At 45.5% G+C, this 24,593-nt stretch overlaps 1 protein-coding gene across 1 annotated transcript in view; it reads left to right on the top strand.

Annotated features, from left to right (window-relative positions):
* Window positions 1-1,982: 1,982 nt before the first annotated feature.
* Window positions 1,983-24,593, top strand: part of LOC139586018 (maestro heat-like repeat-containing protein family member 1) — a gene marked incomplete at its 3' end in the record, with an annotated part of 67,619 nt that continues 45,008 nt past the window's right edge. Inside the window, exons 1-5 of the mRNA XM_071419141.1 lie at window positions 1,983-2,632; window positions 5,937-6,082; window positions 10,497-10,628; window positions 16,049-16,211; window positions 20,924-21,022. Coding sequence (XP_071275242.1) covers window positions 2,611-2,632; window positions 5,937-6,082; window positions 10,497-10,628; window positions 16,049-16,211; window positions 20,924-21,022 — 562 coding nt within the window. The remainder of the gene's footprint in view (window positions 2,633-5,936; window positions 6,083-10,496; window positions 10,629-16,048; window positions 16,212-20,923; window positions 21,023-24,593) is intronic.

Consider the following 24,593-nt stretch of genomic DNA (forward strand, 5'->3'; position numbering starts at 1 on the left):
CAGAGTGGGGGAAGAAAAAATTGGGATTGGGATTCCAGAAAAATCTGGGATTGGGATTCCAGAGGGGGGAGAAAATATCTGGGATTGGAATTTTAGAAAAATCTGGGATTGGAATTCCCAAAGGCAAAAAAAAATCTGGGATTGGGATTCCAGAATGGGGAGAAAATCTGGGATTGGGATTCCAAAGGGGGAAAAGCCAATAAAAAACCCCAATTCCAAATTAATTGGAATTCCAGGGAGGAGAAAATTTGGGATTGGGATTCCGGAGGAGGAGGAAAATCTGGGATTGGGATTCCAGAAAAAAACCTGGGATTGGAATTCCAGAGGGGGAAAAAGGAAACTGGGGTTGGGATTGCAGGAAAATCTGGGATTGGGATTCCAAAGGGGGGGAAAAACCTGGAATTCCAGAGGGAAAAGAAAAATCTGGGACTGGAATTCCAGAAAAATCTGGGATTCCAGAGAGGGAAAAAATATCTGGGATTTGAATTTCAGAGGGGAAAATTTGGGATTGGGATTCCAGAATGGGGGAAAAAACCCCTGGAGCTGGAATTCCAGAGGGGGGAAAAAATCTGGGATTTAGGAGGGGGGAAAATTTGGGATTTGGATTCCAGAGGGGGGAAAAATCTGGGATTTTGATTCCAGAGGGGGGGTGAAATTTGGGATTGGAACTCCAAAAAAAAAAAAAACAAAAAAAGAAATCTGGGTTTGGAATTCCAAAAGGAAACAAAAATCTGGGATTGGGATTCCAGAGGGGGGGGAAAAATTGGGATTCTGGAGGGGGAAAAAATTTGGGATTTGAATTTCAGAGAGGAAAATCTGGGATTGGGATTCCAGAATGGGGAGAAAAGCTGGGACTGGAATTCCAGGAAAAAATGGGATTGGGATTCCAGAGAAGGGGGAAAAACTGGGGTTGGGATTCCAGGAAAATCTGGGATTGGGATTCCAGAGGGGAAAAAACCCCTGGAATTGGAATTCCAGAGGAGGAGGAAAATCTGGAATTCCGGAGGGGGAAAAATTTGGGATTGGGATTCCTGAGGGGAAAAAATCTGGGATTGGGATTTCTGGGAATTTTGGGGTTTTTTGGGGGGGATTTCAGAGCTTTTCCCCCTTTCAGGAGCCTCAGGAAGAGGAAGAGGAGGAAGAGGAGGAGGAATCCCGGGATGAGGCGGCTCCCCCCTGGATGAGGCCGGATCCCATGGAAGCTTCCGGAATTCCGGGGATTTTCCTGGACCGGCTGCGCCCGGAATTCCCACCGGGATCAGAGAATTCCCATTGAATTCCCAGTGGGATCAGAAAATTCCCATTGAATTCCCAGTGGGATCAGAGAATTCCCACCTGGATCCAAGAATTCCCAGTGGGATCCCAGAATTCCCGCTGCTGGAACCAGAGAATTCCCGCTGAATTTCCACAAGGATCAGACAATTCCCAGAGAGTTTCCCACCAGGATCAGAGAATTCCCACAGAATTCCTGTCTGGATCACAGGACTCCCACAAAATTCCCACCTGGAGCAGAAAATTCCCGCTGGGATCAGAGAATTCCCATCAGGATCTCAGAATTCCCACCTGGAGCAGGGAATTCCCACCGGAACCAGAGAATTCCCACAGAATTCCCAGCAGGATCACGGAATTCCCACAGAATTCCCAGCAGGATCACGGAATTCCTAGCAGAACCAGAGAATTCCTGCCAGGATCACAGAATTCCCACTGGAACCGGAGAATTCCCACAGAATTCCCACCAGGACCTCAGAATTCCCACAGAATTCCTGCCTGGATCACAGAAATCCCTCCTGGATCAGAGAATTCCCGCCTGGATCCCAGAATTCCCACCCGGAACCAGAGAATTCCTGCCAGGATCCCAGAATTCCCAGCGGAACCAGGGAATTCCTGCCAGGATCACAGAATTCCCACCTGGAACCGGAGAATCCCCACAGAATTCCCACCAGGATCACAGAATTCCCACAGAATTCCTAGCAGAACCAGAGAATTCCCGCCTGGATCCCAGAATTCCCACCCGGAACCAGAGAATTCCCGCCAGGATCCCAGAATTCCCGCCTGGATCCCAGAGTTCCCAGCGGAACCAGAGAATTCCTGTCAGGATCGCAGAATTCCCGCCAGGATCCCAGAATTCCCACCCGGAACCAGAGAATTCCTGCCAGGATCACAGAATTCCCACCTGGAACCGGAGAATCCCCACAGAATTCCCACCAGGATCACAGAATTCCCACAGAATTCCTAGCAGAACCAGAGAATTCCCGCCTGGATCCCAGAATTCCCACCCGGAACCAGGGAATTCCTGCCAGGATCGCAGAATTCCCGCCTGGATCCCAGAATTCCCACCTGGAACCAGAGAATTCCTGCCAGGATCGCAGAATTCCCGCCTGGATCCCAGAATTCCCACCCGGAACCAGAGAATTCCTGCCAGGATCGCAGAATTCCCGCCAGGATCCCAGAGTTCCCAGCGGAACCAGAGAATTCCCGGAGCGTTCCCGCCCGGATCCCGGACCGTTCCCTGCCGTCCGTCCCCGTTGTCGTTCCCCCGGTGCCGCCGTTCCCAGCCCGGCCGGGACCATCCGGGCGCGGGCGCTGCCGGCGGCTCCGCGCTCGCGCTCCATGATGGAGTCGCGCCTGCGCAGTGAGTGCGGGGCCGGCCCTTCCCGCGCTTCCCGCGCTTCCGGGTTCGCCGGGATAAATCCCAAAAAAATTGGGAATCGTCCAATCTCCACTCGGCTTTTCCGGCGGGAATTAGGGAAAAATCCCACATTTGCAGCCGGGTTTTCCCGCAGGGATCGGGAGTTCCCGCATTTCCAGCCCGGTTTTCCCACATGTCCAGCCCCAGTTTTCCCACAGGAATTGGGAATTCCCACATTTCCAGCCCAATTTTCCCACAGGAATTGGAAATTCCCAAATTTCCAGCCCCAGTTTTCCCACAGGAATTCAGAATTCCCACATTTCCAGTCTGGTTTCAACACAGGAATTGGGAATTCCCGCATTTCCAGCCCGGTTTTCCCACAGGATTTCCCATTCCGGCCGCTTTTCCCAAATTTTCGTCCCCAGTTTCCTTCTGAAAATTGGGAATTCCAGCCAGGTTTTCCCAGATTTCCAGGCCTGTTTTCCATGAAAATTGGGAATTCCCAAATTTCCAGGCCCAGTTTTCCCACAGGAATTGGGAATTCCCACATTTCCAGCCCGATTTTCCGACAAAAATCGGGAATTCCTGAGTTTCCTGCCCTGGTTTTCCCAGGAAAAACGGGAATTTCCAAATTTCCAGTCTGGTTTCAACACAGGGATCGGGAGTTCCTGCATTTCCAGCCCGGTTTTCCCACAGGATTCCCCATTCCAGCCGATTTTCCCCAATTTCCAACCCCAGTTTCCCTCTGAAAATTGGGAATTCCAGCCAGGTGTTCCCACAGGAATTGGGAATTCCCACATTTCCAGTCTGGTTTTCCCACAGGAATCGGGAATTCCCAAATTTCCAGCCCAGTTTTCCCACAGGAATCGGGAATTCCCAAATTTCCAGCCCCAGTTTTCCCACAGGAATTGGGAATTCCCAAATTTCTACCCCAGTTTTCCCACAGGAATTGGGAATTCCCACATGTCCAGCCCCAGTTTTCCCACAGGGATCGGGAATTCACGAATTTCCAGCCTAGTTTTCCCACAGGATTCCCCATTCCGGCCGCTTTTCCCAAATTTCCAACCCGAGTTTCCCTCTGAAAATTGGGAATTCCAGCCCGGTTTTCCCACAGGAATTGGGAATTCCCACAGTTCCAGCTGGGTTTTCCCACAGGAATTGGGAATTCCCAAATTTCCAGCCCCGGTTTTCCCACAGGAACTGGGAACTCCCAAATTTCCAGCCCAGTTTTCCCACAGGAATTGGGAATTCCCAAATTTCCAGCCCCAGTTTTCCCACAGGATTCCCCATTCTGGCCGCTTTTCCCAAATTTCCAGCCCCAGTTTCCCTCTGAAAATTGGGAATTCCAGCCAGGTTTTCCCACAGGAATTGGGAATTCCCGCTTTTCCAGCTGGGTTTTCCCACAGGAATTGGGAATTCCCAAATTTCTACCCCAGTTTTCCCACAGGAATCAGGAATTCCCACATGTCCAGCCCCAGTTTTCCCACAGGGATTGGGAATTCCCGCATTTCCAGCCCAGTTTTCCCACAGGATTTCCCATTCCGGCCGCTTTTCCCAAATTTCTGACCCCAGTTTCCCTCTGAAAATTGGGAATTCCGGCCAAATTTTCCCAAATTCCCAGCCGGGTTTTCCCACAGGAATTGGGAATTCCGGGCATTTTTCCCAAATTTCCAGCCCTGTTGTCCATGAAAATTGGGAATTCCCAAATTTCCAGCCCGTTTTTCCACAGGGATTGGGAATTCTCACATTTCCAGCCCAATTTTCCTATGAAAATTGGGAATTCACGAATTTCCTGCCCTGGTTTTTCCAGGAAAAATGGGAATTCCCAAATTTCCAGTCTGGTTTCAACACAGGGATTGGGAATTCCCAAATTTCCAGCCCGATTTTCCTATGAAAATTGGGAATTCCGGCCAATTTTTCCCAAATTTCCAGCCGAGTTTTGCCATGGGGAAATTGGAAAAAAAGGGAAAAAATGGGGAAAATGGGAAAAAAAGGGGGGAAGTGGGGAAAAAGGGCAGTAAATGGAAAAATGAGGAAAAAAAGGTTGGGAAAAGGGTTGGAGAAGAGGGGAAAATGGGAAAAAAATGGGAAAAAAGGTGGGGGAAAATGGAAAAATGGGAAAAGGGTTGGGAAAAAAGAGAAAAAAGGGGAAAAATTAGGAAAAAAGGGGGAAAAGGTGGGAAAAATGGGGGAAAAGGTGGGAAAAATGGGGGAAAAGGTGGGAAAAATGGGGGAAAGGGAGGAAGAAAGGGGAAAATGGGAAAAAAGTGGGAAAAATTAGGAAAAAATTGGGGAAAAAAAGGGAAAAATGGGGAAAAAGGGGGGAAATGGGGGGAAAAGGAAAAAGTGGAGACAAAAAAGGAAAAAAGGCAGAACTGGGAGGAGAAGGGGAAAAATTGGAAAAAAAGTGGGGAGAAAAAAGGAAAAATATGAGAAAAATTAGGGAAAAACTGGGAAAGGGAAAAAATTTAAAGAGGGAAAAATTGAGGGAAAAAAGTGAAAAAATTGGATAAAAATGGGGAAAATCGGGGAAACAGGAGAAAAAAGGGATAAATTGGGGAAAATTAGGAGAAAAAAGGGGAAAAAAGGGAAAAATGGGAAAAGGATGGGGGAAAGGAAAAATAGGGGGAAAATTAGGAAAGAAAGGGAAAAATTAGGAAAAAAATGGGGGAAGGGAAAAGAATAGAAAAAGGGAGAAAAAGGGGCAAAAAAAGAGGAAAAAAGGGGGGAAATAGTGGGAGAAAAAATGGGAAAAATGGGAAAAACATAGGAAAAGTGGGGCAAATAAAGGGAAAAATTAGGAAAAAAGGGAGAAAAATGGAAAAAATAGGAAAATGTGGGAAATGGGGGAGAAAAAGGGGAAAAGAAGAGAAAGAATTGGAAAAGAGGGGAAAAAATGGGGAGAAGAGGGAAAAAAGTGGAAAAAACCGGGGGAAATGGGGAACAATGGGAAATAAGGAGAAAAAAGGGAAAAAAGTGGAAAAAATAGAAAAAAGGGGAAAAATGAGGGAAAAGGGGATAAAAGGTGGAAAAATAGGGATAAAAGGGGAAAAAATAGGGATATAAGGGGAAAAAATTGGAAAAAATGGGAGAAAGAGGGAAAAATATTGGAATTAAAGTGAAAAATGGTTTAGGAAAAGGGGAAAAAAAAGGAAAAAACAATTGGAATTAAAGGAAAAAATTGGGGGAAAAAAAGGGGAAAAAAGGGGAAAAAAAGGGGGAAAGTTGGGCAAAAAATTGGAAAAAAATTGGGGAAAAAAGGTTGGGAAATTCTGGAGGTGAATCCGAGGATTCTGGAACGTTCCAGGGCTGGCGCTGGCGCTGCTGGAGGCGAGCGCGGAGGCGGAGCCCGAGGTGCAGCAGCAGCTGAGGGAGGCCCTGAGCGGCCTCGGAGCCGCCGACCCTGAGGAGCTCCTGCAGTGCTGTGGGGAGTACCTGAGGAACAACGACAAGGTGGGGATTTGGGGAATTTTCTGGGAATTTTGGGCGTCTTTTTGCTCTTTTTTTTGGGATTTTTTAGGGATTTTTTGGGGATTTTTTTGGGATTTTTTGGGATTTGTGGGAGGCCCTGAGCGGCCTCGGAGCCGCCGACCCTGAGGAGCTCCTGCAGTGCTGTGGGGAGTGCCTGAGGCACCACGACAAGGTGGGGATTTTTGGGGGCTCTTTGGGGAAATTTGAGAGTTTTTTGCATTTTGGGGGGATTTTTTGAGGATTTTTTGGGATTTTTGGGTGTTTTTTTGCATTTTTGGGGGATTTTTTGGGGATTTTTGGGGATTTTTTTTGGGATTTGTGGGAGGCGCTGAGCGGCCTCGGAGCCGCCGACCCTGAGGAGCTCCTGCAGTGCTGTGGGGAGTACCTGAGGAACCATGACAAGGTGGGGATTTTTGGGGGCTCTTTGGGGAAATTTGAGACTTTTTTTGCATTTTGGGGGGATTTTTGAGGATTTTTTGGGATTTTTGGGTGTTTTTTTGCATTTTTGGGGGATTTTTTGGGGATTTTTGGGGATTTTTTGGGAATTTCTGTGAGGCACTGAGCGGCCTCGGAGCCGCCGACCCTGAGGAGCTCCTGCAGTGCTGTGGGGAGTACCTGAGGAACAACGACAAGGTGGGGGTTTGGGGAATTTTCTGGGAATTTTGGGCGTCTTTTTGCTCTTTTTTTTGGGATTTTTTAGGGATTTTTTGGGGATTTTTTTTTGGATTTTTTGGGGATTTGTGGGAGGCGCTGAGCGGCCTCGGAGCCGCCGACCCCGAGGAGCTCCTGCAGTGCTGTGGGGAGAACCTGAGGAACCACAACAAGGTGGGGATTTTTGGGGAATTTTTGGGGAATTTTCTGGGAATGTTGGGAGTTTTTTTGCATTTTTTTGGGATTTTTTTGGAATTTTTTTTTGATTTTTTGGAATTTGTGGGAGGCCCTGAGCGGCCTCGGGGCTGCCGACCCTGAGGAGCTCGGGCAGTGCTGTGGGGAGTACCTGAGGCACCACAACAAGGTGGGGATTTTTGGGGGCTCTTTGGGGAAATTTGAGACTTTTTTTGCATTTTGGGGGGATTTTTAAGGATTTTTTGGGATTTTTGGGTGGTTTTTTTCATTTTTTGGGGATTTTTGGGGGATTTTTGGGGATTTTTTTGGGATTTGTGGGAGGCGCTGAGCGGCCTCGGAGCCGCCGACCCTGAGGAGCTCCTGCAGTGCTGTGGGGAGTACCTGAGGCACCACAACAAGGTGGGGATTTTTGGGGGCTCTTTGGGGAAATTTGAGACTTTTTTTGCATTTTGGGGGGATTTTTTGAGGATTTTTTTGGACTTTTGGGTGTTTTTTTGCATTTTTTGGGGATTTTTTGGGGATTTTTGGGGATTTTTTGGGGATTTCCATGAGGGCCTGAGCGGCCTCGGAGCCGCCGACCCCGAGGAGCTCCTGCAGTGCTGTGGGGAGTGCCTGAGGCTGCACCAAAAGGTCGGGATTTTTGGGCTTTTTTTGGGAATTTTCTGGGAATTCTGGGGATTTGGGGGATTTTCTGGGAATTTTTTGGAATTTTTTGGTGGAGTTTTTGGGGATTATGGGAATTTCTGTGAGGGCCTGAGCAGCCTCAGAGCTGCCGAGCCCTCAGAGCTCCTGGAGTGCTGCACTGAGTACCTGAGGCTGCCCCAAAAGGTCGGGATTTTTGGGGTTTTTTTGGGAATTTTCTAGGAATTCTGGGGATGTGGGGGATTTTCTGGGAATTTTTGGGGATTTTTTGCGGATTTTTTGCGGATTTTTTTGGAATTTCTGTGAGGCCCTGAGCAGCCTCAGAGCTGCCGAGCCCTCAGAGCTCCTGCAGTGCTGTGGGGAGCGCCTGAGGCTGCACCAAAAGGTTTGGATTTTTGGGGCATTTTTTGGGAATTTTCTAGGAATTCTGGGGATTTGGGGGATTTTCTGGGGATATTTTTTGAATTTTGGGGGGATTTTTGGAGATTTTTTGGGGATTTTTTGGGAATTTCTGTGAGGGCCTGAGCAGCCTCAGAGCTGCCGAGCCCTCAGAGCTCCTGGAGTGCTGCACTGATTACCTGAGGCTGCACCAAAAGGTCGGGATTTTTGGGCATTTTTTGGGAATTGTCTAGGAATTCTGGGCACTTGGGGGATTTTCTGGGAATTTTTTTGGAATTTTTGGGATTTTTTGGGCATTTTTTGGGAATTTCCATGAGGGCCTGAGCAGCCTCAGAGCTGCCGAGCCCTCAGAGCTCCTGGGGTGCTGTGGGCAGAGCCTGAGGGGACATCCCAAGGTGGGGATTTTTGGGCTTTTTTGGGAATTTTCTGGGAATTCTGAGGATTTCTTGGGGAATTTTTGTGAGTTTTCTGGGAAATTTTGGATTTTTTTTGTAATTTTTTGCATTTTTTTATTTTTGGGGAATTTTGGGAATTTTTTGGGGATATTTCAGAGTTTTCTGGGGATTTTGGGGGTTTTTTGGGGGGGAATTTTCTGGGGGATTTTCTTGAGATTTTCAATTTCCTGGGGATTTTTTTGGAATTTTTGGGGGATTTTGGTCATTTCTGGGAGGCCCTGAGTGGCCTTGAAGCTGCCAATCCTGAGGGTTGGGATTTTTGGGGATTTCTGGGAATTTTTGGGGATTCAGCCGTTTTTTTGGGAATTCCAGCTGCCCTCCTTCACCCCAAAACCCCAAATTCCCACGGATCCCATCCCAAATTCCCAAATTCCCCATTTTTTGGGAATTGCAGCTGCCCCCTCTGAAACCCCAAACTCCCCTGACCCCAAATCCCCGTGGATCCCACCCCAAATTCCCAAATTTTTGGGTTTTTTTGGGAATTGCAGCTGCCCCACGAGCAGCTTTTTTTAAATGCTTTTCCCCATTATTCCCATTTTTCCCATTTTCCATATTTTCCCAATGTTCCCATTATTCCCATCTCCATTTTCTCCATTCCCAGAACTCCCAGAATTCCCAATCCAATATTTCCCATTTTCCCATTATTCCCATTTTTCTATTCCCGTTATTCCCAATTCAATTTTTCCCATTTTCCCCATTATTCCCATTATTCCCATTGTCCCCATCCCCATTTTCTCAATTTTCCCCATTTTCCAATTCCCAGAATCCCCAAAATTCCCAATCCAATCTTTCCCATTTTTCCCATTTTTCCCATTATTCCCATTTTTCCCATTCCCATTCTTCCCATCCACATTTTCCCATTCCCATTTTCCCCATTTTTTCTGTTTTTCCCATTATTCCAAATTTTCCCTTTTTTTCCCCATTATTCCCATTATTCCCCATTTCCCCCATTCCCATTATTCCAAGTTTTCCCATTTTTTTCCCCATTATTCCCCATTTCCCCCATTCCCATTATTCCAAATTTTCCCATTTTTTCCCATTATTCCCATTTTCCCCCATTCCCATTATTCCAAATTTTCCCATTTTTTCCCCATTATTCCCATTTTCCCATTTTTCTGTTTTTCCCATTATTCCAAATTTTCCCATTTTTTCCCCATTATTCCCATTTTCCCCATTTTTCTCCCATTCCTATTATTCCAAATTTTCCCTTTTTTTTCCCATTATTTCCATTTCCCCCATTTTCCCCATTCCCATTATTCCAAATTTTCCCATTTTCCCCATTATTCCCATTATTCCCCATTTCCCCCATTCCCATTATTCCAAATTTTCCCATTTTTCCCATCATTCCCATTTCCCCATTTTTCTGTTTTTCCCATTATTCCAAATTTCCCTTTTTTTTCCCATTATTCCCATTTTCCCCATTTTCCCCCCATTCCCATTATTCCCAATTTTCCCCATTATTCCCATTTTCCCCATTTTTCTGTTTTTCCCATTATTCCAAATTTTCCCTTTTTTTTCCATTATTCCCATTTTCCCCCCATTCCCATTATTCCCCATTTTCCCATTTTTCCCATTATTCCCATTATTCCCCATTTCCCCCATTCCCATTATTCCAAATTTTCCCATTTTTTCCCCATCATTCCCATTTTTCCCCCATTCCCATTATTTCCAAATTTTCCCATTTTTCCCATCATTCCCATTTTCCCCATTTTTTCTGTTTTTCCCATTATTCCAAATTTTCCCAATTTTTTCCCATTATTCCCCATTTCCCCCATTCCCATTATTCCCAATTTTCCCATTTTTTTCCCATCATTCCCATTTTCCCCATTTTTCCCCTCATCCTGCACACCCCAAACCCCTGTGAATCCCATCCCAAATTCCCAATTTTTTGGGGTTTTTTAGGAATCCCAGCTGCCCCCTGCACCCAAACCCCCATGGATCCCATCCCAAATTCCCAATTTTTCCGTTTTTTGGGAATTGCAGCTGCCCCCTGCCCCCAAACCCTGTGGATTCCGTCCCAAATTCCCAGTTTTTCTGTTTTTTGGGAATTGCAGCTGCCGGCGTCGCAGCGGGCGCTGATTTTGGCCTCCATGGCCGCCGTGGTTCGGAGCCACCTGGAGGAGCTGGGCCAGGCCACGGCCAACGACGCCATCGCCCTGGGGGCAATCGAGATCAGCAGGGCCAAGGTGAGACAAAAACCCCAACATTCCCAAATTCCTGAATTCCCAAAATTCCTGAATTCCCAAATCCCAAAATTCCCTAACCCCAAAAACCCCAAATCCCAAAATCCCCAATCCCAACGACGCCATCGCCCTGGGGGCGCTGGAGATCAGCAGGGCCAAGGTGGGACAAAAACCCCAAATCCCAAAAACCCTGAATTCCCAAAATCCCCAATCCCAAAATCCCCTAATCCCAAAATTCCCAAAGCCCAAAATTCCCTCATCCCAAAATCCCCAATCCCAACGACGCCATCGCCCTGGGGGCGCTGGAGATCAGCAGGGCCAAGGTGAGACAAAAACCCCAACATTCCCAACATTCCCAAATTCCCAAATCCCAAAATTCCTGAATTCCCAAATCCCACAATTCCCAAATCCCAAAAACCCCAATCCCAAAAACCCCAATCCCAAAATCCCCAATCCCAACGACGCCATCGCCCTGGGGGCGCTGGAGATCAGCAGGGCCAAGGTGGGACAAAAACCCCAACATTCCCAAAATCCCCTAATCCCAAAATTCCTGAATTCCCAAAATTCCCTCGTCCCAAAAACCCCAATCCCAAAAACCCCAATCCCAAAATCCCCAATCCCAACGACGCCATCACCCTGGGGGCGCTCGAGATCAGCCGGGCCAAGGTGAGATGAAAACCCCAACATTCCCAAATTCCTGAATTCCCAAATCCCAAAATTCCCAAATCCCAAAATTCCTGAATTCTCAAAATTCCCAAATCCCAAAATCCCCAATCCCAAAATCCCCAAAATCCCCTCATCCTAAAATCCCAAATCCCAAAATTCCCAAATCCCAAAATTCCCAAATCCCGCAATCCCCAATCCCAACGACGCCATCGCCCTGGGGGCGCTGGAGATCAGCAGGGCCAAGGTGGGACAAAAACCCCAACATTCTCAAATTCCTGACTTCCCAACAAAATTCCTGAATTCCCAAAATTCCCGAATCCCAAAAACCCCAAAGCCCAAAATTCCCAAAGCCCAAAATTCCCAAAGCCCCAAATTCCTGAAATCTTATAAACCCCAAATCCCAAAATTCCTGAATTCTCAAAATTCCCAAATCCCAAAATCCCCAAAATTCCCTCATCCCAAAATCCCAAATCCCAAAAACCCCAAATCCCAAAATTCCCTAATTCCCAAAATTCCTGAATTCCCAAATCCCCAATCCCAACGACGCCATCGCCCTGGGGGCGCTTGAGATCAGCAGGGCCAAGATCAGAACAGACCCCAACATTCCTAAATTCCTGAATTCCCAAAATTCCCAAATCCCAAAATCCCCAATCCCAACGACGCCATCGCCTGATTTTTCCCATATTTTGCCCTGACTTTGCCCCAAATTTTCCCTGATTTTCCCATATTTTTCCCAAATTTCCCCATAATTTCCCCTGACTTTCCCCCAGTTTTCCCCTCAATTTTCCCAAAATTTTCCCATAATTTTTCCCCTGATTTTCCCCCAAATTTTCCCTGATTTTTCCCATATTTTCCCCAAATTTCCCTGACTTTCCCCCAAATTTTCCCCCAAATTTTCCCCGACCTTCCCCCAAATTTCCCCATTATTTTCCCCTCAATTTTCCCCAATTTTCCCCCAAATTTCCCCATAATTTCCCCATAATTTCCCCCTGACTTTCCCCCAATTTTCCCCCAAATTTCCCCCATAATTTTCCCCAATTTTCCCCTGACTTTCCCCCAATTTTCCCCCAAATTTTTCCATGATTTTCCCCTGAATTTCCCCCAAATTTCCCCATACTTTTCCCTGACTTTTCCCCAAATTTTCCCCAATTTTCCCCTGACTTTCCCCCAGTTTTCCCATCCTTTTCCCATGATTTTTCCCACATTTTCCCCTGACTTTCCCCCAATTTCCCCTAAATTTCCCCTGATTTCCTCCACATTTTCCCCCAATTTTCCCCCATAATTTTCCCCATGATTTCCCCATATTTTCCCCTGATTTCCCCCTATTTCCCCCAAATTTCCCTGTATTTCCCCTGAATTTCCCCCAAATTTTCCTGTATTTGTCCCCAAATTTCCCCATAATTTTCCCCGATTTTCCCCCAAATTTCCCCCATATTTCCCCCAAATTTTCCGATTTCCCCCAAATTTTCCCTGATTTCCCCCTGACTTTCCCCCAATATTCCCCCATAATTTCCCCATGATTTCCCCTGACTTTCCCCCAATTTTCCCCCAAATTTCCCCGCATTTTCCCCTGACTTTCCCCATAATTTCCCCAAATTTCCCCATAATTTTCCCCATATTTTCCCCTCAATTTCCCCCAAATTTCCCCACATTTCCCCCTGACTTTCCCCCCAATTTCCCCAAATTTCCCCATAATTTTCCCTGCATTTTCCCCCAACTTTCCCCATAATTTTCCCCCGACTTTCCCCCATAATTTCCCCCAAATTTCCCCATATTTTACCCCAATTTTCCCCCAAATTTCCCCATAATTTCCCCCAATATTTCCCCAATATTTTCCCCATAATTTCCCCATGATTTCCCCCCAATTTCTCCATAATTTTCCCCTGACTTTCCCCCAATTTTCCCCAGCATTTTCCCCAAATTTTTCCATGATTTTCCCCTGCATTTTCCTGTATTTTCCCCCAAATTTCCCCCCCATTTTTCCTTAATTTCCCCCAAATTTTCCCCCAAATTCCCCCATAATTTCCCCGTCATTTCCCCGACTTTTCCCCAATTTCCCCCCAATATTTCCCCCATCATTCCCCCATCATTCCCCCATCATTCCCCATAATTTCCCCCATCATTCCCCCATCATTCCCCCATAATTTCCCCCTGACTTTCCCCCAAATTTCCCCATAATTTTCCCCAACTTTCCCCAAATTTCCCCGCATTTTCCCCATCATTTCTCCATCATTCCCCCAAATTTCCCCATATTTTCCCCAAATATTTCCCCATAATTTTCCCCCAATTTTCCCCCAAATTTCCCCATAATTTCCCCCAATATTTCCCCAAATTTCCCCATGATTTCCCCATCATTTTCCCTATAATTTCCCCATAATTTCCCCAATATTTCCCCATCATTCCCCCATAATTCCCCGATGATTTCCCCATCATTTCCCCCAAATTTCCCCCTTAATTTCCCCCAATATTTTCCCCATCATTCCCCCATCATTTCCCCGTAATTTCCCCCAATTTTTCCCCAAATTTCCCCTGACTTTCCCCCAAATTTCCCCGCATTTTCCCTGACTTTCCCCTGAATTTCCCCAATATTTCCCCAAATTTCCCCATAATTTCCCCTGATTTTCCCCCAATTTTCCCCCAAATTTCCCCCTGATTTTCCCCGTATTTCCCCCCAAATTTCCCCCTGAATTTCCCCCAAATTTCCCCATAATTTCCCCTGCCTTTTCCCCATAATTTCCCCTGACTTTCCCCGCATTTTCCCTGACTTTCCCCTGATTTTCCCCTATTTTCCCCCAAATTTCCCCATAATTTCCCCTGACTTTCCCCCACCATTCCCCCATCATTCCCCCATAATTTCCCCCCGACTTTCCCCCAAATTTTCCCCCAAATTTCCCCACATTTTCCCATAACTTTCCCCATCATTTTCCCCGACTTTTCCCCAAATTTCCCCATGATTTCCCCATCATTTCCCCAATATTTCTCCATCATTTCCCCATAATTTTCCCCGACTTTCCCCATCATTTCCCCCTGACTTTCCCCCAAATTTCCCCATAATTTTCCCCAATATTTCCCCAAATTTCCCCAATATTCCCCCAATATTCCCCCATCTTTTCCCCCCAATTTCCCCATCATTTTCCCCATCATTTCCCTCTGACTTTCCCCCAATTTTCCCCCAAATTTCCCCCCAATTTCCCCATAATTTCCGCAATATTTCCCCATCATTCCCTCATCATTTCCCCATCATTCCCCCTGAGTTTCCCCATAATTTTCCCCATAATTTCCCCTGACTTTCCCCATAATTTCCCCATTATTTCCCCCATCATTCCCCCATAATTTCCCCCTGATTTTCCCCATATTTTCCCCCAATATTTCCCCAAATATTTCCCCATAATTTTCCCCATAATTTCCCTCAATATTTCCCCATATTTTTCCCCCAATATTTCCCTAAATTTCCCCATAATTTCCCCCTGACTTTCCCCCCAATTTCCCCATAATTTCCCTATCATTCCCCCATTTTTCCCCATAATTTCCCCATCATTCCCCCATCATTTCCCCCAATATTTTCCCCATAATTTCCCCATAATTTCCCCCAAATTTCCCTGCATTTTCCCCTGACTTTCCCAATAATTTTCCCCTAACTTTCCCCCAATATTTCCCCTAACTTTCCCCATAATTTCCCCTGAGTTTCCCCCTCAATTTCCCCCTTCATTCCCCCATCATTCCCCCATCATTTCCCCATAATTTCCCCCAAATTTCCCCCAATTTTCCCCTGACTTTCCCCATAATTTCCCCCTGACTTTCCCCGCATTTTCCCCTGACTTTCCTCACAATTTCCCCAATATTCCCCCATCATTTCCCCATAATTTCCCCCAAATTTCCCCCAATTTTCCCCTGACTTTCCCCATAATTTCCCCATGATTTCCCCCCAATTTCCCCATAATTTTCCCCCCAATTATCCCCATAATTTCCCCCAACTTTCCCCCAATATTTCCCCATAATTTCCCCGTAATTTCCCCCATCATTCCCCCATAATTTCTCCCTGATTTCCCCCATATTTTCCCCCAATATTTCCCCAAATATTTCCCCATAATTTTCCCCATAATTTCCCTCAATATTTCCCCATATTTTCCCCCATAATTTCCCCTGACTTTCCCCATAATTTTCCCCTGACTTTCCCCCAATATTCCCCATTATTTCCCCCATCATTCCCCCATAATTTCCCCCAAATTTCCCCATCATTCCCCCATCATTTCCCCATAATTTCACCCGACTTTCCCCCAATAATCCCCCAAATTCCCCCATCATTTCCCCATAATTTCCCCTGACTTTCCCCATATTTTCCTCTGACTTTCCCCATAATTTCCCCATCATTTCCCCACATTTTCCCCTGACTTTCCCCACAATTTCCCTGCATTTTCTCCTGACTTTCCCCATCATTTGCCCGCATTTTCCCTTGACTTTCCCCCAAATTTCCCCATAATTTCCCCGCATTTCCCCCTGACTTTCCCCATAATTTCCCCATCATTCCCCCATAATTCCTCCATAATTTCCCCATAATTTCCCTCGACTTTCCCCCACCATTCCCCCATAATTCCCCCATCTTTTCCACCCAATTTCCCCATAATTTCCCCTGACTTTCCCCGCATTTTCCCCTGACTTTCCCCACAATTTCCCTGCATTTTCCCCTGACTTTCCCCACCATTCCCCCATTATCCCCCATCATTCCCCCCCATTTCCTGGCTCTCTGCTCCCCTCAGGAGGCTCAGCAGGCCTGGCAGGCGGCGGCGGGGGCGCTGCTGGTGGAGCTGGGCCGGCGCTTCCTGGCGCGGGTGATGCAGGAGCTGCTGCGGCGATTCCCGCCCGGGGCGCTGCCCCCGCCCGGCCTCCTGCGCACCTGCGCCGACCTGGCCAGCGCCAACGGTGAGGGGAACACGGGGGGGAATGGGGAGGGGAAATCACTGGGAAAATGGGGGGAATCATCTGGGAAAATGGGGGAAATCATCTGGGAAAATGGGGGATGGGGAGGGGAAATCATCGGGGAAAATGGGGGGAATAGTCTGGGAAAATGGGGGGAATAGTCTGGGAAAATGGGGGGAATAGTCTGGGAAAATGGGGGGATGGAGCTGGGAAAATCATTGGGGAAAATGGGGGGATGGGGAGGGAAAATGGGGGGAATAGTCTGGGAAAATGGGGGAATGGGGAGGGAAAATCATTTGGGAAAATGGGGGAATGGGGAAGGAAAATCACTGGGAAAATGGGGGAATGGGGAGGGAAAGTAATCGGGGAAAATGGGGGAATGGGGAGGGAATGGGGATGGGAAAATGGGGGAATGGGGAGGGAAAATAAGCGGGGAAAATGGGGGAATGGGGAGGGAAAATCGCTGGGAAAATGGGGGAATGGGGATGGGAATGGGGATGGGGAAATGGGGGGAATGGGGAGGGAAAATGGGGATGGGAAAATGGGGGAATGGGGAGGGAAAATCATCGGGGAAAATGGGGGAAATCATCTGGGAAAATGGGGGAAATAATCTGGGAAAATGGGGGAAATAATCTGGGAAAATGGGGGAAATAATCTGGGAAAATGGGGGAAATAATCTGGGAAAATGGGGGAAATCATCTGGGAAAATGGGGGGAATAATCTGGGAAAATGGGGGAAATAATCTGGGAAAATGGGGGAAATAATCTGGGAAAATGGGGGGAATCATCTGGGAAAATGGGGGAATGGAGCTGGGAATGGGGATGGGGAAATGGGGGGAATGGGGAGGGAAAATGGGGATGGGGAAATGGGGGAATGGGGAGGGAAAATCATCGGGGAAAATGGGGAATGGAGCTGGGAAAATGGGGGAATGGGGAGGGAAAATCATCGGGGAAAATGGGGGAATGGGGAGGGAAAATGGGGGGAATAGTCTGGGAAAATGGGGGGATGGAGCTGGGAATGGAGCTGGGAAAATGTGGGAAATAACCAGGGAATGGAGCTGGGAATGGGGCCGGGAAAATGGGGGAAATCATCTGGGAAAATGGGGGGAATAATCTGGGAATATGGGGGAATGGAGCTGGGAATGGGGCTGGGAATGATGGGAATGGGGCCGGGAATGGGGCTGGGAAAATGTGGGAATGGGGCTGGGAATGGGGATGGGAAAATGTGGGGATGGGACCAGGAAAATGTGGGGATGGAGCTGGGAATGGGGCTGAGAATGATGGGAATGGAACTGGGAAAATACGGGAATGGAGCCAGGAAAATGGGGGAATGGAGCTGGGAAAATGGGGGAAATAATCTGGGAAAATGGGGGAAATAATCTGGGAATGGGGCTGGGAAAATGTGGGGATGGGGCTGGGAATGGGGCTGGGAAAATGTGGGAAATAATCTGGGAAAATGGGGGAAATAATCTGGGAAAATGTAGGGATGGGGCCGGGGAATGGGGATGGGAATGGGATTGGGATTGGGAATGGGAATGGGGAATGGGAATGGGAATGGGGCTGGGAAAATGGGGGGAATAACCAGGGAATGGAGCTGGGAATGGGGATGGGAAAATGGGGGGAATAATCTGGGAAAATGGGGGGATGGAGCTGGGAAAATGGGGGAAATCATCTGGGAAAATGGGGGGATGGAGCTGGGAAAATAATCTGGGAAAAAGGGGGAGATGGGGATGGGAATGGGGATGGGAAAATGTGGGGATGGAGCTGTGAAAATGGGGGAATAATCTGGGAAAATGGGAGAATGGGGAGGGAAAATCATCGGGGAAAATGGGGGGATGGGGAGGGAAAATGGGGATGGGAATGATGGGAATGGAGCTGGGAATAGGGCTGGGAATGATGGGAATGGAGCTGGGAATAGGGCTGGGAATGATGGGAATGGAGCTGGGAATGGGGATGGGAAAATGGGGGGATGGAGCTGGGAATAGGGCTGGGAAAATGGGGGTAATAATCTGGGAATGGAACTGGGAATGGGGCTGGGAAAATGTGGGGATGAGGCTGGGAATGGGGATGGGAATGGAGCCAGGAAAATGGGGGAAATAATCTGGGAAAATGGGGGGAATAATCTGGGAAAATGGGGGGATGGGGTTGGGAATGGGGCTGGGAAAATGTGGGAATGGGGCTGGGAATGGAGCTGGGAATGATGGGGGAAATAATCTGGGAAAACAGGGGAAATCATCTGGGAAAATGTGGGAATGGGGCTGGGAATGGAGCTGGGAAAATGGGGGAATGGAGCTGGGAAAATGTGGGAATGGGGGCGGGAAAATGGGGGAAATCATCTGGGAATGGGGATGGTAAAATGGGGGAATGGAGCTGGGAATGGGGCTGGGAAAATGGGGGGAATAATCTGGGAAAATGGGGGAATAATCTGGGAAAATGGGGGGAATAGTCTGGGAATGGGGCTTGGAAAATGTGGGAAATAGTCTGGGCATGGATCTGGGAATGATGGGAATGGATCCGGGAATGGAGCTGGGAATGGATCTGGGAAAATGGGGGGAATAATCTGGGAAAATGGGGGAAATAATCTGGGAAAATGGGGGGAATAGTCTGGGAATGGGGCTTGGAAAATGTGGGAAATAATCTGGGAATGGATCTGGGAATGATGGGAATGGATCCGGGAATGGAGCTGGGAATGGATCTGGGAAAATGTGGGAATGGGGCTGGGAAAATACGGGAATGGAGCTGGGAATGGATCCGGGAAAATATGGGAAATAATCTGAGAAAATATGGGAATGGGGCTGGGAATGGGGATGGGAAAATGTGGGAATGGGGCTGGGAAAATGTGGGAATGGGGCTAGGAAAATGTGGGAAAAAATCTGGGAAAATGGGGCCGGGAAAATGTGGGAATGGGGCTGGGAAAAAATGGGAAATAATCTGGGAAAATGGGGGAAATAATCTGGGAATGGAGCTGGGAATGATGGGAATGGAACTGGGAATGGGGATGGGAAAATGTGGGAATGGGGCTGGGAATGAATCTGGGAAAATCTAGGAAATAATCTGGGAATTGAACGGGGAATGATGGGGAAAATCTGGGAAATAATCTGGGAATTAACCTGGGAAAATCTGAGAACTCATTCAGGAAAATCTGGGAATTCCTTCAGGAAAAGATGGGAATTATTCTGGGAATTAATCCAGGAAATATTCTGGGAAAATACAGGAATTAATCTGGGAAGTATTTGGGGAAAATCTGGGAATCATTCTGGGAAAAATCTGGGAATTATTGCAGGAATTAATCTGGGAAAAATCTGGGAATTACAGGGAAAATCTGGGAATGAGTCTGGGAATTATGGGAAAATCTGGGAATTAATCCAGGAAAATGCAAAAAAAAAGGAAAATATTGGCGAATTTTGGGGGATTTGAGACTGAAATTCTGGGATTTGGGGCCGGAATTTTGGGATTCATGGCCGGAATTTTGAATTTTGAGGCCGGAATTTTGGGATTTGGAGCCGGGATTTGGGGTTCGAATTTTGGGATTTAGGGCTGGAATTTTGGGATTTAGGGCTGGAATTTTGGGATTTGAAGCTGGAATTTTGGGATTTGAGGTTGAAATTTGGTATTTGGGGCTGGATTTTTGGGATTTAGGGTTGGAATTTTGGGATTTGAGGCCAGAATTTTGGGATTTGAGGCCAGAATTTTGAATTTTGAGGCTGGAATTTTGGGATTTGGCACTGGAATTTGGGATTTGGGGCTGGAATTTGGGATTTGGGGCTGGAATTTGGGATTTGGGGCCAGAATTTTGGGATTTAGGGTTGGAATTTTGGGATTTGAGGTTGAAATTTTGGGGGATTTAGGGCAGAATTTTGGGATTTGAGGCTGAAATTTTAGGATCTGAGGTTGAAATTCTGGGATTTGGGGCCGGAATTTTGGGATTTAGGGCTGGAATTTGAAGCTGGAATTTTGGGGGATTTGAGGTTGGAATTTTGGGATTTGGGGCCGGAATTTTGGGATTTGGGGCTGGAATTTTGGGATTTGGGGTTCAGAATTTTGGGATTTGGGGCCGGGATTTGGGGATTTGAGGCCGGAATTTGGGGATTTAGAGCTGGGATTTGGGGTTGGAATTTTGGGGGTTTGAGGCCGGAATTTTGGGATTTGGGGCTGGAATTTTGGGATTTGGGGTTCAGAATTTTGGGATTTAGGGCCAGAATTTTGGGATTTGGGGCCGGAATTTTGAGGCCGGAATTTTGGGATTCGGGGCTGGAATTTTGGGATTTGGGGCCGGAATTTGGGATTTAGGGCCAGAATTTTGGGATTTGGGGCTTAAATTCTGGGATTTGAGGCCAGAATTTTGGGATTTGGGGCTGGGATTTTGAGGCCGGAATTTTGGGATTTGGGGCCGGAATTTTGAAATTTGAGCCTGGAATTTTGGGATTTGGGGTTGGAATTTGGGGCCGGAATTTTGGGATTTAGGGCCGGAATTTGAGGCTGGAATTTTGGGGGATTTGAGGTTGGAATTTTGGGATTTGTGGTTCAAATTTTGGGATTTGAGGCTGGAATTTTGGGATTTAGGGCCAGAATTTTGGGATTTGGCGCTGAAATTTTGGGATTTGGCGCTGAAATTTTGGGATTTGGGGCCAGAATTTTGGGATTTGAGACTGGAATTTGGGGTTTGGGGTTGAGCAATTCCACATTCCTGAGCCTTTTCCTGGTTTTTTTCCCAAGTTTTCGGGATGGTTCCGTTCCTGAGCTCCATCCTGGGGACGCTGCTGCCCCTGCTGGGCACGGCCCGGGCGGATTCCATGAAATGCACCCTGTGCTATGGTAAAGATTCCCAAAAACACCCGAAAATTCCCAAAAAAACCCCTGGAAAATTCCCACAAAAACCACAGAAAAATTCCCAAAAAAACCACAGAAAAAATTCCCCAAAAACCACCGAAAAATTCCCCAAAAAAACCACAGAAAAATACCCAAAAATACCTGGAAAATTCCCACAAAAACCACAGAAAAATTAAAAAAAAAACCACAGAAAAATTCCCCAAAAAAAACTCCCGGAAAATTCCCAAAAAACCCACAGAAAAATTCCCAAAAAAACCACAGAAAAATTCCCCAAAAAACCTCAGAAAAATTCCAAAAAAAACCACAGAAAAATTCCCCAAAAAAACCACAGAGAAATTCCCAAAAAACCACAGAAAAATACCCCAAAACCCCTGGAAAATTCCCACAAAAACCACAGAAAAATTCCCCCAAAAAACCACAGAAAAATTCCCCAAAAACCCTGGAAAATTCCCAAAAAACCCACAGAAAAATTCCCAAAAAAACCACAGAAAAATTCCCCAAAAAAACCCACAGAGAAATTCCCAAAAAATCACAGAAAAATACCCAAAAACACCTGGAAAATTCCCACAAAAACCACAGAAAAATTAAAAAAAAAAAACCACAGAAAAATTCCCCAAAAAACCACAGAAAAAATTCCCAACAAAACCACAGAAAAAATTCCCCAAAAAACCACAGAAAAAATTCCCAAAAAAACCACAGGAAAAATTCCCAAAAAAACACCGAAAAATTCCCCCAGAAAAACCCCCGGAAAATTCCAAACAAAACCTGGAAAATTCCCACAAAAACCACAGAAAAATTCCCCAAAAAACCTCAGAAAAATTCCCAAAAAAACCACAGAAAAATTCCCCAAAAAAACCACAGAGAAATTCCCAAAAAACCACAGAAAAATACCCAAAAACCCCTGGAAAATTCCCAAAAAAAACACAGAAAAATTCCCCAAAAAAACCACAGAAAAATTCCCCAAAAAAACCACCTGGAAAATTCCAAACAAAACCTGGAAAATTCCCAGACAAAACACAGAAAAATTCCCAGAAAAACCCCTGGAAAATTCCCCAAAAAACCACAGAAAAATTCCCGAAAAAAACCACAGAAAAAATCCCCCAAAAAAACCCTGGAAAATTCCCAGAAAAACCCTGAAAAATTCCCCAAAAAAAACCACAGAAAAATTAAAAAAGAAAAACTGGAAAATTCCCCCCTAAAGAACACAGAAAAATTCCCAAAAAAACCACAGAAAAATTCCCAAAAAACCTGGAAATTTCCCCCAAAAAACCCTGGAAAATTCCCCCAAAAAAGCCCACAAAAATTCCCCAAAAAAGCACAGAAAAATTCCCAAAAAACCCCACAGAAAAATTAAAAAAAAAAAAAACCAAACTGGAAAATTCCCCCCAAAAAGCCCACAAAAATTCCCAAAAAAACACAGAAAAATTCCCAACAAACCCACAGAAAAATTCCCAAAAAAACCCTGGAAAATTCCTACCCAAAAAAGCACAGAAAAATTAAAAAAAAAAAAACCACAGAAAAATTCCCCAAAAAACCCCTGGAAAATTCCCAAAAAAAAAAACCCTGGAAAATTCCCCCCAAAAAAAACCTCAGAAAAATTCCAAAAAAACCCCTGGAAAATCCCCCAAAAAACCACAGAAAAATTCCCAAAGAACCACGGAAAAATTTCCCCAAAACCACAGAAAAATTCCAAAAAACCCCACAGAAAAATAAAAAGAAAACCACAGAAAATTCCCAAAAAAAACTGGAAAATTCCCACCCAAAAAACCACAGAAAAATTTAAAAAAAAAACCACAGAAAAAATTCCCAACAAAACCACAGAAAAAATTCCCCAAAAAACCACAGAAAAAATTCCCAAAAAACCACAGAAAAATTCCCAAAAAACCACCAAAAAATTCCCCCAGAAAAACCCCAGAAAAATTCCCCAAAAAACCCCTGGAAAATTCCCCAAAAAACCACAGAAAAATTCCCCAAAAAACCACAGAAAATTCCCAAAAAACCACAGAGAAATTCCAAAAAAAAAAACCCACAGAAAATTCCCAAAAAACCCTGGAAAATTCCCAGAAAAAAACACAGAAAAATTCCCAACAAAACCACAGAAAAATTCCCCAGAAAAACCACAGAAAAAATTCCCAAAAAAACCCACAGAAAATTCCCCCCAAAAAACCTGGGAACTTCCCAAAAAACCTGGAAAATTCCCCAAAAAAACACAGAAAAAATCCCCCCAAAAAACCCTGGAAAATTCCCAGAAAAACCCTGGAAAATTCCCAAAAAAAACCCACAGAAAAATTAAAAAAGAAAAACTGGAAAATTCCCCCCAAAAGAACACAGAAAAATTCCCAAAAAAAACCACAGAAAAATTCCCCAAAAAAACCACAGAGAAATTCCCAAAAACCCCTGGAAAATTCCCACAAAAACCACAGAAAAATTAAAAAAAAAAAACACAGAAAAATTCCCAAAAACCAGAGGAAAATTTCCCCAAAAACCCTGGAAAATTCCCACAAAAACCACAGAAAAATTCCCCAAAAAACCACAGAAAAAATTCCCAAAAAAACCACCGAAAAATTCCCCAAAAAACCACCGAAAAATTCCCCAAAAAAACCCTGGAAAATTCCCACAAAAACCCTGAAAAATTCCCCAAAAAAACCACAGAGAAATTCCCAAAAAACCACAGAAAAATACCCAAAAACCCCTGGAAAATTCCCCAAAAAACCACAGAAAAATTCCCCAAAAACCCCTGGAAAATTCCCCAAAAAACCACAGAAAAATACCCAAAAACACCTGGAAAATTCCCCCAAAAACCACAGAAAAATTCCCCCAAAAAGCCCACAAAAATTCCCAAAAAAACCACAGAAAAATTCCCAACAAACCCACAGAAAAATTCCCAAAAAAAAACCCTGGAAAATTCCCAAAAAACCCACAGAAAAATTCCCAACAAAACCACAGAAAAAATCCCCAAAAAAACCACAGAGAAATTCCAAAAAAAAACCACAGGAAAAATTCCCAAAAAACCACAGGAAAAATTCCCAAAAAATCCACAGAAAAAATTCCCAAAAAAACCACAGAAAAAATTCCCAAAAAATCCACAGAAAAAATTCCCCAAAAAACCACAGAAAAAAATCCCAAAAAACCACAGAAAAAATTCCCCAAAAACCACAGAAAAATTCCCCCAGAAAAACCCCGGAAAATTCCAAACAAAACCTGGAAAATTCCCAGACAAAACACAGAAAAATTCCCCGAAAAACCCCTGGAAAATTCCCCAAAAAACCACAGAAAAAATCCCCAAAAAAACCCTGGAAAATTCCCAAAAACCCTGGAAAATTCCCAAAAAACCACAGAAAAATTCCCCCAAAAAACCTGGAAAATTCTCACAAAAACCACAGAAAAAATTCCCAAAAAACCACAGGAAAAATTCCCCAAAAACCACCGAAAAATTCCCCCAAAAAAACCCGGAAAATTCCAAACAAAACCTGGAAAATTCCCAGACAAAGCACAGAAAAAATCCCCAAAAAACCCCTGGAAAATTCCCCAAAAAACCCACAGAAAAATTCCCCAA

This window comes from Agelaius tricolor, unplaced genomic scaffold (genome assembly GCF_023055355.1).
Source record: "Agelaius tricolor isolate 1412-34295 unplaced genomic scaffold, bAgeTri1.0.p SCAF_100, whole genome shotgun sequence".
NCBI lineage: Eukaryota > Metazoa > Chordata > Aves > Passeriformes > Icteridae > Agelaius > Agelaius tricolor.